The sequence below is a fragment of the Rana temporaria genome, chromosome 5 (assembly GCF_905171775.1).
Source record: "Rana temporaria chromosome 5, aRanTem1.1, whole genome shotgun sequence".
In the NCBI taxonomy this organism is placed as follows: domain Eukaryota; kingdom Metazoa; phylum Chordata; class Amphibia; order Anura; family Ranidae; genus Rana; species Rana temporaria.
Genome location: NC_053493.1, coordinates 250829929 through 250844252, shown reverse-complemented (window position 1 = coordinate 250844252; position 14324 = coordinate 250829929). Strand labels below are relative to the sequence as shown.

General features: G+C 42.7%; 1 protein-coding gene across 3 annotated transcripts in view; it reads left to right on the top strand.

Moving 5' to 3' along the window:
• MAK (male germ cell associated kinase) overlaps positions 1–14324 on the top strand; it is a 98324-nt gene that overhangs the window by 56795 nt on the left and 27205 nt on the right. For all 3 annotated transcript variants that reach the window (XM_040353714.1, XM_040353715.1, XM_040353716.1), the window contains exons 6-10: positions 2822–2954; positions 4693–4864; positions 4978–5145; positions 9096–9389; positions 12467–12642. In XM_040353714.1, the coding sequence (XP_040209648.1) occupies positions 2822–2954; positions 4693–4864; positions 4978–5145; positions 9096–9389; positions 12467–12642 (943 nt within the window). The remainder of the gene's footprint in view (positions 1–2821; positions 2955–4692; positions 4865–4977; positions 5146–9095; positions 9390–12466; positions 12643–14324) is intronic.

The following is a 14324-nucleotide window of genomic DNA, read 5'->3' as shown; positions in this document are numbered from 1 at the left end:
CTCTGGATGAAGGAGCACAGTGGGCACTTTTGCACAGCAGCACTGGTAATCTGGGGGGAGGGGAGTGATAGATGCACTAGCAGATTGAGATACACTAACCAAATGAAGCTGAGCTCCAGCTAAAACATCAATACTCATGCATTTTGTGACCAATTCCCATCCCCCCTCCTCCATTTCCAGCTTATTTGTTTGGTACCTTATCAGTCTTCTACATATACATGATATTCTTTGTCTAGAGTCCACTGTTACATGAAAAATCACTGTGCTCTTATGAGCTTTTGTTGTTTCTTTCTTTGTGGAGCTTCTGCTCACATTTATTGTTTTATTGTAGTACTGCCACAATCTTTTGTAAATGCACAATGTCTAAGGTTGGGTTTTACACTTATGCGAATTTGGATGCGGATTTCCCAGCATCCAATTCGCATAGTAGGAGATTGTGACCAGCTCTGTCCTCAACGGCTCCGGTGCGAATTGCACAGGGGTCCTGTGCGTCTTTTGGTTTGTTTCGGGTCCGAATTCAGCCCAAAATTCGAGCTGAAATCGGACCTGAAACAGTGACTGGAGACACACCTGACTCCTGCTGTGAGCCATTGCGTGTTCTAGTGTGTACCCAGCCAGGCCCGGACTTACTCCCTTTTCCGCCCCAAGGCCGGGTCCCTCAATGCCGCCCCACACACACACACACACCATCACATAGGGGGCCTTCATCCAGACCGGCCCAGGGCACAACACATCAGGGTACAGTGCACATCAGGGCATGGTACAGAGCTCAGCACACCAGGGTACAGGGCACAGCACATCAGGGTACAGAGCCCAGCACATCGGGGCACGTCAGGGCACAACATGTACAGGGCACTTCAGGGCACATCACATCAGGGTACAGGGCACAGCACATCAGGGCCCATCACAGCACATCAGGGCACACCACATTGAGGCACATCACATCAGGGTACAGGGCACAGCACATCAGGGCCCATCACAGCACATCAGGGCACACCACATTGAGGCACAGCACATCGGGGCACGGGGCACATCTGGGAACATAGCACATCAGGGCACGGGGCACATCAGATCACAACAGGCGCGGCACTGCCCCTGCAACCACTGCCGCCCAGAGGCCTGGCTTTGGTGGCCTTGTCTGGAATCCGGCCCTGAACCCAGCCTCAAAGAATTGCATTAAAAAAAAAAACACACATTTGTGCAACTTGTCAAAGTTGCATGACAAGTCGTTCCTCATGTTTTCCAATGATAATCATTCGTATGAGTGCGACTTAAAGTTGCAGCCACTTTAAAGTAGTTCATGCACTACTTTGGTCCAACTTTCATGCAACTTGAGGGCCATAGACTTCAATGTTAACCCTTAAAAGTTGCAAGAAAGTTGTACCTGAATTTTATACAATGCAACAGTTGTCCCTTAGCTCTGGTTCACACTGATGCTACTTTGAAATCGTGCCACCTCACTTGAAGTAGCGCAATTTCAAAATAGCAAGGTCAGCGCGATTTCAGCTGCTACTTGATAGACATCTGTCTGGCTTCATGCATAGATGTCTATTGAAGTTGCACCTGAAATCTGCAAAAGTAGTGCAGGAACTACTTTTGCAAATCGGTTCGGCACCGATTGGAATAGTGGCATTGCCTCCAATAGGCTGGGACTCCAATGTGAATCTAGGCTTATCAATGGTCAAAGCCAAAGTTGTACTCATCCAAAGTTGAATCAAAGTTGGTTCAATTTGGCGTCGTACAAGCGTGAATGGATCCTAACACTATATAAGACGTTACAGCAAACGGTTTTCTTTTTCTTTTAGGATAAATGTTTTACATAAATAAATAAAAGCTGATCATTGTAAGCACTAGTGTCAGTGGTAAATGTTTTGTGTTAACCCTTTAACTGCTAAATCTGCAGGGCAGCTTGTTCTGTTGAAAAACAACAGATTTACTTGCAGGATCACTTGGTGAGAAAAAAAAAAAGAAAACAAATGTAGCCACCACATGTAAGAATTGGTAAGCTGTAATATAATAAATGTTTGCTTTTGGGTTTAATACTGCTTTAAGTTATCATTTCAAGTTTTTGTCTTAAAGTGGATGTAAACCCGAATTTTTTTTTTTTTTTTTATGTCACAAGGTACAGTATAATATTTCCTATCATCTGTGCCCAGTCTTGCCATACAGAGTTAATCCAGCTCTGAGCAATCCTCTTTTATTGTTCAGTGAAATAAAACGGACTTACAGAGAAAAACCTTAGTCCGTTCCGCCCCCTTGCTGTGAGTGACAGGTTATTTACATATCTCATGCACTAGCCTGGAGACAGGCTTTATTTTTTAATTCCCACCCCACTCCTTTTTCTGAAGTCATGTGGTTACTTTTCTGGATTTTGACTGGATGTTAGTGATCATAGCAGAATTTAGTGTAAGGAATACACAGGACAAAATGCATGTTGACAAGGGCAGTGTAGAGGTGGGCGGGGAGTCTACTGACATCACGACTCCACCCACTGAGCTCCAGACAACAGATCCACCCACAGAATCTGCAGTTTTTCAGTTCTTATAACAGACAGAGGGGAGACATTTGACAGGTAAGGATACAAGCAGGAGGCATGTATATCCTTATAGATCAGCACTATGGCAGTAGTTTAGAAACTATGAGAGTGGGTTCACATCCACTTTAAGATGCTGTCCTGACTTTTTGGGGGGCATTACGGGCATTTATGGGTGTCAAGCACAGAATCTTTATACTGCTATTCTTTCATTACATTATTTTTCTGTTAATTTCTAAAATCTGGGCATGTTCTGTTCTCACTGCCTTTTTCCTTTTGCTGGGTCAGGGTTTTTTCATCGGGATATGAAACCTGAAAATCTTTTATGTATGGGTCCGGAGCTTGTGAAAATAGCAGATTTTGGGCTAGTACGAGAACTGCGATCTCAGCCGCCCTATACAGACTATGTGTCCACCCGATGGTAAGTTACCTATAGTACTTCATGTGTATACAGCTTGATAACACAGGTGTATTTAATGGGTTTGTAATAAATATATTTAAGGAATATTTCCTAAAGCATTACAGGTAGTCATTTTCACTATAGGCCTGTTTGCCTAACTGCTTCTTATCACTTGGGTAATCCTGAGCTGATTCATGTGAACTTGTAATTAGCATAATGTTTCTCCAACATCACACAATCCTGAGAGAGAGTATGGAGGAACATGGCACATTCCTTGCTTCCTCACTGGGCATCGCCGGGTGCTGAACATAGCTTTGTGTACGTTTCAACTTGCGTATGGACATCTTGGCAGTCTGGTGGTGGAGTATAGGGCATTTTAAGTAGAGCATGCTTGCAGACCTTCCAGTAAAGTGAACCTATAACTTTGCCTAGTACAAGCAAAGTACAAGCTAACTTTAAAGGGTATGCAATCCCAAAACTCGATACTCATTTTTACAAGAACAGGTTCAGTCACCTGGAATCACCTTGGTGATACCTTTGAGGAAATCCCTACCCTATGATATCCATCATCTGCTGTATTAGGATGTCAGTACCATCACCTTTTACTCTTACTCCATATATTCCTATTGAGCAGGGGTCTCCAAACTTTATAAACAAAGGGCCGTTGACTGGAAAATGGCCTGGCATCAGTGGGAGTGAACAATGCCCCATTATTGGTATTAGTGTGAGAAATAGTGCCCCGTTGTTGGTATCAGGGGAAGCAATAGAGCTCCATCATTGGTGTCGGTGTATGGAATAGAGCACCATCATTGGTATTAGTGGGAGGAATAGTGCCCCATCATTGGTATTAGTGGGAGGAATAGTGCCCCATCATTGGTATTAGTGGGAGGAATAGTGCCCCATCATTGGTATCAGTGGGAGGAATAGTGCCCCATCATTGGTGTCAGTGAGAAGAATAGTGCCCCATCATTGGTGTCAGTGGGAGGAATGGTGCTTCATCATTGGTGTCAGTGGGAGGAATGATGCCCCATCACTCCAAAGACATGCTGGTAGGTAAATTGGAACTTGTACAAATTGGCCCAGTATATATATGTATATCTGTGTGTATGACACCTAGAGGCGATTCAGTTCGCATGAGTAGCGCTATACAAGTCATTCATTCATTCATCATTGAGGTCAGTGGGAGGAATGGTGACCCATCATTGGTGTCGGTGGAAGAAATAGTGCCTCATCATTGGTGTCAGTTGGTGAAATAGTGCCCCATCATTGGTATCAGTGGGTGGAATGGTTATCCATAATTGGTGTCAGTGGGAGGAATCATGCCCCATCATTGGTATCGGTGGGAGGAATTGTGCCCCATTGTTGGAATCAGTTGGTGAATTAGTGCCCCATCATTGGTGTCAGTGGGGGGAATAGTGCCCCATCATTGGTGTCAGTGGGGGGAATTGTGCCCCCTTCTTGGTGTCACTTGGAATAAAGCCCCAAGGGCTGGGTATAGACCGGCAAAGGGCTACAGTTGGAAGACCACTGCTATTGAACATCTAACAGAAAGCAGAGTAATACCACTGACACACAGTTCTTCAGGCTCTCATGTGATAATCTCTCTTACAATATCCTTTCATTTGGGAACCAGAGTCCTCCATTTTGGGTGGTCTTTCACCCTGTTATCTTCCATGTGTAAACCAATTGTAGCTGCCAATGTGCAGTATTAGCTGTGGATGTCAAGTATACAGACTCTAGATATGTTGTTCCTATGCAGGTACCGGGCCCCCGAAGTCTTGCTGAGATCTTTAACGTATAGCTCTCCCATAGACCTATGGGCAGTTGGCAGCATTATGGCTGAATTGTATACCCTCAGACCCCTCTTCCCTGGAACAAGCGAGGTTGACGAGATCTTTAAAATCTGCCAGGTTCTGGGGACACCAAAAAAGGTAAGTTGTGTTTCCTCCACTTGATGACAAATCAGTGAAATGATGAGTGTGATGGATTAGCTGCCAAACATGTCCTATTGTAAGCAAACGCAAGCATTACATTTACTTTGCAGAGCGACTGGTCTGAAGGATATCAGCTGGCATCGGCTATGAATTTCCGCTTTCCACAGTGTGTCCCTATAAACCTGAAAACTCTCATACCCAATGCCAGCGAAGAGGCATTAACACTGATGAGAGACATGCTGCATTGGGACCCCAAAAGGCGCCCCACAGCCAGTCAGGTATTTGATATGTTCACCCTTCATTTTATAAAGAATCAGGAATTTGTCATAAAATTATTGTAAAGTGAACCTGTCATGAAGTAAACAAGGCAGGGAGAGAACCATTGGAGAGGAAGCTGACGTAGTGGGAGGTAGAAGCTGCTTCGAGAGATAGGAAATGCAAGGGATTTCACGTCTGAAATTCCCTAGTAAACGTAAAAACTCTGCATTCTTTCTGCAGACAAAATACCATGCCAGTAAGTGTGTGTTTTATTGTATTCAATAATACATTTACAGTGCCTTGAAAAAGTATTCATACCCCTTCAAATGTTCCACATTTTGTCATGTTGCAACCAAAAATGTAAATGTATTTTATTGGGATTTTAAGTGATAAACCAACACAAAGTGGCACATAATTGTAAAGTGGAAGGAAATGATAAATGGTTTTCAAAATATCTGAAAAGTGTTATTTGTATTTGTAGAACCACCTTTTGCTGAAATTACAGCTGCAAGTCTTTTTGGGGGATGTCTCTACCAGCTTTGCACATCTAGAGAGTGACATTTTTGCCCATTCTTGTCTTCAAAATAGCTCAAGCTCTGTCACATTAAATAGAGAGTGTCTGTGAACAGCAATTTATAAATGTTGCCACAGATTCTCATTTGGATTTAGGTCTGGACTTTGGCTGGGCCATTCTAACACATGAATATGCTTTGATCTAAATTATTCTATTGTAGCTCTGGCTGTATGTTTAGGGTGGTTGTCCTGCTGAAAGATGAGCCTCCGCCCCGTCTTTTGCAGACTCTAACAGGCTTTCTTCTAAGATTGCCCTGTATTTGGCTCCATCGATCTTCCCCTCAACTCTGACCAGTTTCCCTGTCCCTGCTGAAAATAGCATCCCCACAACATGATGCTGCCACCACCATGTTTCACAGTGGGGATGGTATGTTCAGGGTAATGTGCAGTGTTCGATTTCCACCACACACAGCGTTTTGCTTTTAGGTCAAAAAACATTCTTCCACATGTTTACTTTGTCCTCACAAACTGCAAACGGGACTTCTTATGACTTTCTTTCAACAATGGCTTTCTTCTTGTCGCTCTTCCATAAAGGCCAGATTTGTGGAATGCATGACTAATAGTTGTCCTGTGGACAGATTCTTCCACCTGAGCTGTGGATCTCTGCAGTTCCTCCAGAGATACCATGGGCCTCTTGCCTGCTTCTCTGATTAATGTTCTCCTTCCCCGCCTGTTAGTTTAGGTGGACGGCCATGTCTTGGTAGGTTTGCAGTTGTGCCATACTCTTTCCATTTTCAGATGATGGATTGAACAGTGTTCTGTAAGATGTTCAAAGCTTGGGATATTTTTTTTAATAACCTAACCCTGCTTTAAATTTCTCCACAGCTTTATCCCTGGCCTGTCTGGTGTGTTCCTTGGCCTTCATGATGCTGTTTGTTCACTAAGGTTCTCTAACAAACCTCTAAGGGCTTTACATAACAGCTGTATTTATGCTGAGATTAAATTACACACAGGTGGACTCTATTTACTAATTACTTGACTTTTAGGTAAAGGGAGCTGAATACAAATGCACACCACACTTTTCAGATATTTATTGTATTTATTGGCATATAAAACTCACTTTTTTTACCCTGAAAATGGAGAATAAACTGTGCCTGCGTGTTATACGCAGAATGCTGTGGAAAGTTTTTTTCCTGAAACTTCCCTCTTAAAGTTAGGGTGCGTGTTATACGCCGATAAATACGGTATTTGTAAAAAAAAAATTGAAAACCATTTCTCATTTTCCTCCCACTTCACAATTATGTACCACTTTGTGTTGGTCTATCACATAAAATCCCAATAAAATACATTTACGTTTTTGGTTGCAACATGACAACATTTTGAAAATATCAATGGGTATGAATACTTTTTCAAGGCTCTGTAACATTATGACTAGTGGCGCCATTAGAGAAAGAACGAATTTTAGTACCAAGGTGCATTCTACTAGATCTGTGAGTGTTTCTTGGGCTTTTTTAGGCCTCAAGCACAAGGTTTTCCATATTTTCAAGGCTGCCAACTGGTCTACTGTTCACTAGGTTCTGCCAGGTGGATGTTGAGTCCTTATCTGATGCCAGCTTTTGGGCGTAGGTTCCTTCAGGGGGCTTTTGGAGCTGCAGACAGTCCCTAGTTTTATTGGGTCCTGTTGGCCTTGGTTTGCTGTATTTCCCATGCCTCAGTAGAACTGCTTGGATTTCCTGAAGGTGAAAGACTTCTTGTGTCCCTCAAACTCTAAAAAAATAATTTTACTGTGAGTACAAAAATCCTATTTTTAACCGCCCCAAATACACCTACTGAGGCAGGGCTGCTGCCGTGTACTGGATCACTTATCTGGTACGTAATCGGCCATTCCGACTAAGATATGTTTGCACAATCGCCACCCCAGCTGTGCTGTGATTTGCTACAGCACAAGCTGGTCAGTGAGTCCTGATCGCCGGGACTCACTGATCGGCTCCATTATTTACGTAAGAGAGCTCTGTGTTATAAACCACACAGAAATCGGTACACCGACAGGTGATCTTGCTGTTTTTTTACCCCTGCGAAGCAGGGATAAAAAACAAGATCGCTTAGTAAAAGCAGCACATATTACACACATTGTTGGACACACAGTTAACTCCTTAATAACCTCTAGATGATAACCCCTTCCCAGACAGTGCCACTAGAACAGTGACAATGCATAGTATTCGCACTGACCACTGTATTAGTGTCACTATTGATATTGGTGTCAGTTTGTGTACCCTCCAGCCAGTGTCAGTGTCAGATTGCCCGCCACACTATCACAGTCCCACTATAAGTCATTGGGCAGCACAGTGGTGTAGTGAGTAGCACTCTCGCCTAGCAGTAAAAAGGGTTGCTGGTTCGAATCCCGACCACGACACTACCTGCCTGGAGTTTGCATGTTCTCCCTGTGCCTGCGTGGGTTTCCTCCGGGTCCTACACTCTAAAGACATGCCTAAGTGACTAAGCACTAGTTTCAGTGCGAAACGCGTCAGAGGTCGGGTTTTTATTTTGCTGTGACTTGTAGTGCTGTCCTTCTTTTATAAAAGGTTACAATTTGTTCAGCGTGCGGCTGTCCAGAGACAATTTTTGTTCCTGCTTTTCTAAAGACATGCTGGTAGGTTAATTGGCTTCTGCCTAAAATTGGCCCTAGTATATGAATGTGAGTTAGGGACCTTAGATTGTAAGCTCCTTGAGGGTAGGGACTGATGTAAATGTACAATGTATATGTAAAGCGCTGCGAAAATTCACATCGCTATATAAGTACCTAAATAATAATAGTTAATAGCATAAAAAAATCAAGCTAATATCCCATAGTTTGTAGACCATATAACTTTCATGCAAACCAAATAATATACACTTACTGGGATTTTTTTCTTACCAAAGACATGTAGCAGAATACATTGTGGCCTGAATTCATTAAGAATGTGTTTTTTTTTTTTTTTTTTTACATTTTTTTTTATTATATATATTTTATAGCGGAATGTAAAAAAAAAAAAATATATATATATATATAATATATATATAAAAAAAATTCAATTTTTTTTTAGTCTTGTTTGGTTTATATAATAAAAAAAAACCCACTGGTGATCAAATACCACAAAAAGAAAGTTCATACATTTAATTTGCGTACATGTTTTACATCTTTAACTGTATACATGTGTATGGACAAGATACCACAGTAACCTAAATGACATCATAGTTTCATAACACTCAATAAATGTTTTTTAGTCTGTTCAGCAAGAATGCATTAACTCTGGTTAACCCATTTTAGTAGCATAGGGGTACTCTTGGCAGCACTACATTTATAATAGTATCTATCTCCTGAAATGTCACTGAACAAGCACATATTGTTTTTTGTATGACTTTGGAACAATGAAAAATGTAAGAAAGTGATTATTTATTTATTTTTTACTGTATTAAGGCTTTAAGGTACCCGTATTTTCAAGTTGGACATGCACTGGGCCCTCCAACACAAGTTGTGGAACAGAAAAAGGCTGTAAATAAGCCGGCACAATCCATTGAGCCTCAGGCGCTCTTTGAGATAAAAAAGCAATCTTCCTCTCCTCCTAATGCACCAGAGAAAACATCAAATGACTCGCCTGCTCCAAGCAGGCCCCTCCAGCAAATACAGCTGCCACAAAGCACAGCTGACAACCAGCTGCCATCCAAACATCCTCAGGTGACTCTTCCCAACATCAGGAAAATCATATCACCGGTAAGTAGCTGGCAACTTTATGTTGTATACTTTGAATAAGGTTTACAAAAAATGGATTGCATACATGTCATTTTTACTATGAATATCGTATATACTCGAGTATAAGCTGCCGAGGCACCTAATTTTACCACAAAAAACTGGGAAAACACATTGACTCGAGTATAAGCCTAGGGTGGGAAAATGCAGCCGCTACTGGGTAAACAATGCCCATTTGCAGTCTAATTGTGCCCAGTTGCGGTCTCACTGTTCCCAATTGCGGTCTCACTGTTCCCAGTTGTGGTCTCTTACTGTGCCCATTTGCAGCCTCTCACTGTGCCCATTTGTAGCCTCTCACTGTGCCCATTTGCAGCCTCTCACTGTGCCCATTTGCAGCCTCTCACTGTGCCCATATGCAGCCGTACCTTTCATTAGTAAAACAGCATGTGTCTGCCGCTGTATAATCCAGTCTGTTTGGCCATCCATTGTAAGAAAGCCCCGCCTCCTCATTATTCGTTCGTGATAGGGGAACACTGATACGATGCTGGGAAACTGTATCAGTGTTCCGCCTATCACAGACTAGGAGGAGGAGGCGGGGATTTCTAAAAATGCACGGCTGAACAGACTGGATTATACAGCGGCAGACACACGCAGTTTTACTAATGAAAGGTACGGCTGCATATGAGCACAGTGAGAGACTGCAAATGGACACAGTCTTACAATGGACGGCCAAACAGACTGGATTACACAGCCAGGGGGTCGTTTCTCAGCCAAAAAATGGGCTGAAAAACTCGGCTTATACTGAAGTATATACGGTATATTTCACAATTACCATATGCATACTATCTTAATATGTACACCGATGTAATGCATACTTATTTATCCATGTTTTGCACCTGTAAAATCACTACAAGTAGAGAAAGATGCACGTTGATCTGCCAAAAATCCAGTGAGCTCCTTATTTTCTGTTTTCAGCTGACTTTAAAGTGATACTAAACAGACACTGTTTCATTTACATTATCTTTTCTCTTTCTGTATATGGATGATGGCACTGTAATTATTTTAATTAAAAAAAAGTACCTTTTTCCTAATTGATATACAGCTGTCACATGACCCAGCTTATTCCTAGCCTGTCTGCAGGGAAACATAAGCAGGAGGAGCTTCTAGTCCTCTGGTCACATGTTCAAAAAATAAAACAGCCTTTGGCATACAGAGTAAAAAAAAATATATATATATATATATATATATATATATATATATATATATATATCAATAAACTGCTTAAATCATTAAAGAAATATATATTTGAAATCAAATCTTTACTATGTTTTAACCAATATGCTGCTAAATGACCCAAGGGGTTTTTACAATTCGGCACTGCGTCGCTTTAACAGACAATTGCGAGGTCGTGCGACGTGGCTCCCAAACAAAATTGGCGTCCTTTTTTTTTTTGCGCTATAAACAAAAATAGAGCGACAATTTTGAAAAAAATTCAATATTTTTTACTTTTTGCTATAATAAATATCCCCCAAAAACATCTATAAAAAAAATGTTTTCCTCAGTTTAGGCCGATACGTATTCTTTTACCTATTTTTGGTAAAAAAAAATCGCAATAAGCGTTTATCGATTGGTTTGCGCAAAATTTATAGCGTTTAAAAAATAGGGGATAGTTTTATTATTTATTTTTTACTACTAATGGCGGCGATCAGCGTTTTTTTTCGTGACTGTGACATTATGGCGGACACTTCGGACAATTTTGACACATTTTTGGGACCATTGTCATTTTAACAGCAAAAAATGCATTTAAATTGCATTGTTTATTGTGAAAATGACAGTTGCAGTTTGGGAGTTAACCACAGGGAGTGCTGTAGGAGTTAGGGTTCACCTAGTGTGTGTTTACAACTGTAGGGGGGTGTGGCTGTAGGTCTGACGTCATCGATCAAGTCTCCCTATAAAAGGGATCACTCGATCGATGCAGCCGCCACAGTGAAGCACGGGGAAGCCGTGTTTACATACGGCTCTCCCCGTTCTTCAGCTCCGGGGAGCGATCGCGAGGGGGCGGCTAGAAACGAATAGCCGCGCCCTCGTCCCGGATCACTTCCCGCGGGAATCCGACCGCCGCATGTAGCGGGGGGTCCCGATCGGACCCCCGACCCACGTCTAGGCAGGGACGTACAGGTACGCCAATGTGCCTGTACGTGCCATTCTGCCGACGTGTATATATACATGCGGCGGTCTGGAAGTGGTTAATAACATGGTGTGTGCAGATTTCTGCCAGTCACATGCTGTTACATCCCTCCAGCCTATGTCTTAGAACAGGGCATTGTAAAGCTCTGACATTCACAGACATGACTAGGCATGATGGGAATTGGAGTTCCTGATCAACTGGAGGGCCGTAGTTTGAAGACCCCTGTCTTAGACCAACAAGGAGGTGAAGCCTCCATCAATCTACATGCAATATCCTACCACCATTGTGCTTAGCTTGTTAGTGGGCATGGAGGAGGGAGGGAGTGGGTTTTCATTTACCACTGTGTATATGCCTACATGTGTGCCTCTATAGTCACATGGGCTGCTCAGACGAGATAGGGAGGAAATGTTCAGCATAGAAACTCACTGAGCATGTGCAGAAGCTGCCAACACTGCTCTACAAAATCCCCAACTGCATTGATCAAAAGGGGGAGACAGAGAATGGCAGGATCAACCAGTTTTTTTGCAGAATACAGAAAACAAATCTCGGTGAGTGAGTATGAATAGCATGTAAGATTGCATTTATTGATAGTTTTTTATGATGTGGGTTTAGTGACACTTTAAGGACAATTGTGATAGATGAGTTATTAGTTTAAAAACGGCTTATTGCTTTTAAGTGATAATAAAGTACAGTAGTTATTATTCTCTGTGAGCCAGTTTGCCATCATGAAGGTTTGACACAGGTGGCTGCTTCTGTTGAGAAGTGTCATGCACCAGTGATAGCCTTGGACAGGTTCAACACTGGCAAAATAGGTTGTTGCTATAAAAAAAATACAGGGTTGTATTTAGTTTTTTTTGGCTTCAGAACCTGGAAAAAGAAAATGTAACAAATCTCAAATTTTTCCCCATGACAGAAAGCAACGGTCGGTGGACCACAGAACAGTGCTGTTAACGTAAAGCATGGAAGGCGGCGCTGGGGGCAGTCGGTTCTGAAGGACAGTTGGGATGAGTTTGACACAGACTTTGGTATTTCTTTTTCAAAGAAGCCTAGCATGACAATGGCTAAAGAGAACAAAAATGATGATTTGGAGTAAGTCTCATGTCTAATTGCGTTTGTGACAAGTAGGGTTGTCCCGATACCACTTTTTTAGGACCGAGTACAAGTGCCAATACTTTTTTTCATGTACTCGCCGATACCGATACCTTTTTTAAAATGCAGCCATGTGTCCCCAAATGCAGCCTTGTCCCTAAATGCAGCCATGTCCCTAAATTCAGCCTTGTCCCTATGTCCCTAAATTCAGCCTTGTCCCTAAATGCAGCCATGTCCCTAAATGCAGCCATGTCCCTAAATTCTAATGCAGCCTTGTGCATAATGCAGCTTTGTTCCTAGATGCAGCCTTGTGTCCCCTAAGAGAAAGCCAAGTCCCCCGCTGACATCTAGTTGATTTGCGCTTGGGGAACATAACAGCTTTCATTTGAATAGCTGTGTGTTTCCTGCTGCGCCTCGTCATTTATAGACACTCCTCCTTGCCTGGGCACTTTGATAGACAGATCACCCGTCCAATCCTGGGACGGGTGATCTGTCTATCAAAGTTTCCAGGCAAGGGGGAGTGTCTATACATGATGAGGCGCGGTGGGGAACACACAGCTATTCAAATGAAAGCTGTTATGTTCCCCAAGCGCAAATCAACTAGATGTCAGCAGCGGCGGGGAGGGACTTGGCTTTCTCTTAGGGGACTAGGCGGCAGCGGCAGCAGCTCTTCTCTCCTCCATACGAGGACTGCTCTGCTCTGCTCTCCGCCCCCTCTCCACCCGCACTCCACCCCCTCTCCACCCGTTCTCGAAAAAAAAAATCGGTAAAGCATCGGGAGCATTTGCGCGAGTACAAGTACTCGCGCAAAATGCTCAGTATCGGTCCCGATACCGATACTAGTATCGGGACAACCCTTGTGACAAGTTACCATAAGTAAAGATTTTTTTTTCAAGCCTTTGAGTTTATTGTGTTGTAATGTTGTTACCTTCATGCATGTGATATGCAGCTTTAAAGTTTTGAACCCAAAGGGGGGCTTTACTAAAACTGAAGCACTCAGAATCTGGTGCAGCTGTGTGTAGGAACCAATCAGCTTCTAACTTCAGCTTGTTCAGGTAAGCTTTGACAATACAACCTGGAAGCTGATTGGTTTCTATGCAGAGCTCTCCCAGGTTTTGCCCTCTCCAGTTTTAGTAAATCCCTCCCAAAGTGTCTCTGTCAACTCAGTTACACTCTGGGTGTTGAGGGTTTTCTATCCTAAAAGACTGACACATGGTATGGAGAGATTACAGAGCTTCATTCAATGATTGGCACTTTAAAGCTGCAAATTCAAGGATTAGGTACCGCTTCAATCATCCTAATTGTGACTTGCCACGCCCTTTCTCGGATACTGTGTCACTAAAGTGACTGTTCAGCTCACCAGTACAGCCTTGCGCAATGTCTATTGACAGCACAGAGCCTATGTACTAGAGCTGCAGAGAACGTCTAGTGACTATTGGCCAAGGAAGGAAGTAACAGAGAGCAGTAGGGATCTGATACATACAGAAGTGTTGGATTAGGAGTCTTTCAGTGCTTGCACCCAGAGTTTGGGCCCCTTACACAGCTTTAGCCCCCCCCCCTCTTAATCCTGTATCTATATGCCAGGTGTGAGAGTGCTCTAGAGTGAGAGCAATAATTCTAGCACTAGACCTCCTCTTTAACTCTAAACTGGTAACCTGTAAAAAAAAATGTAAAGCGTCGCC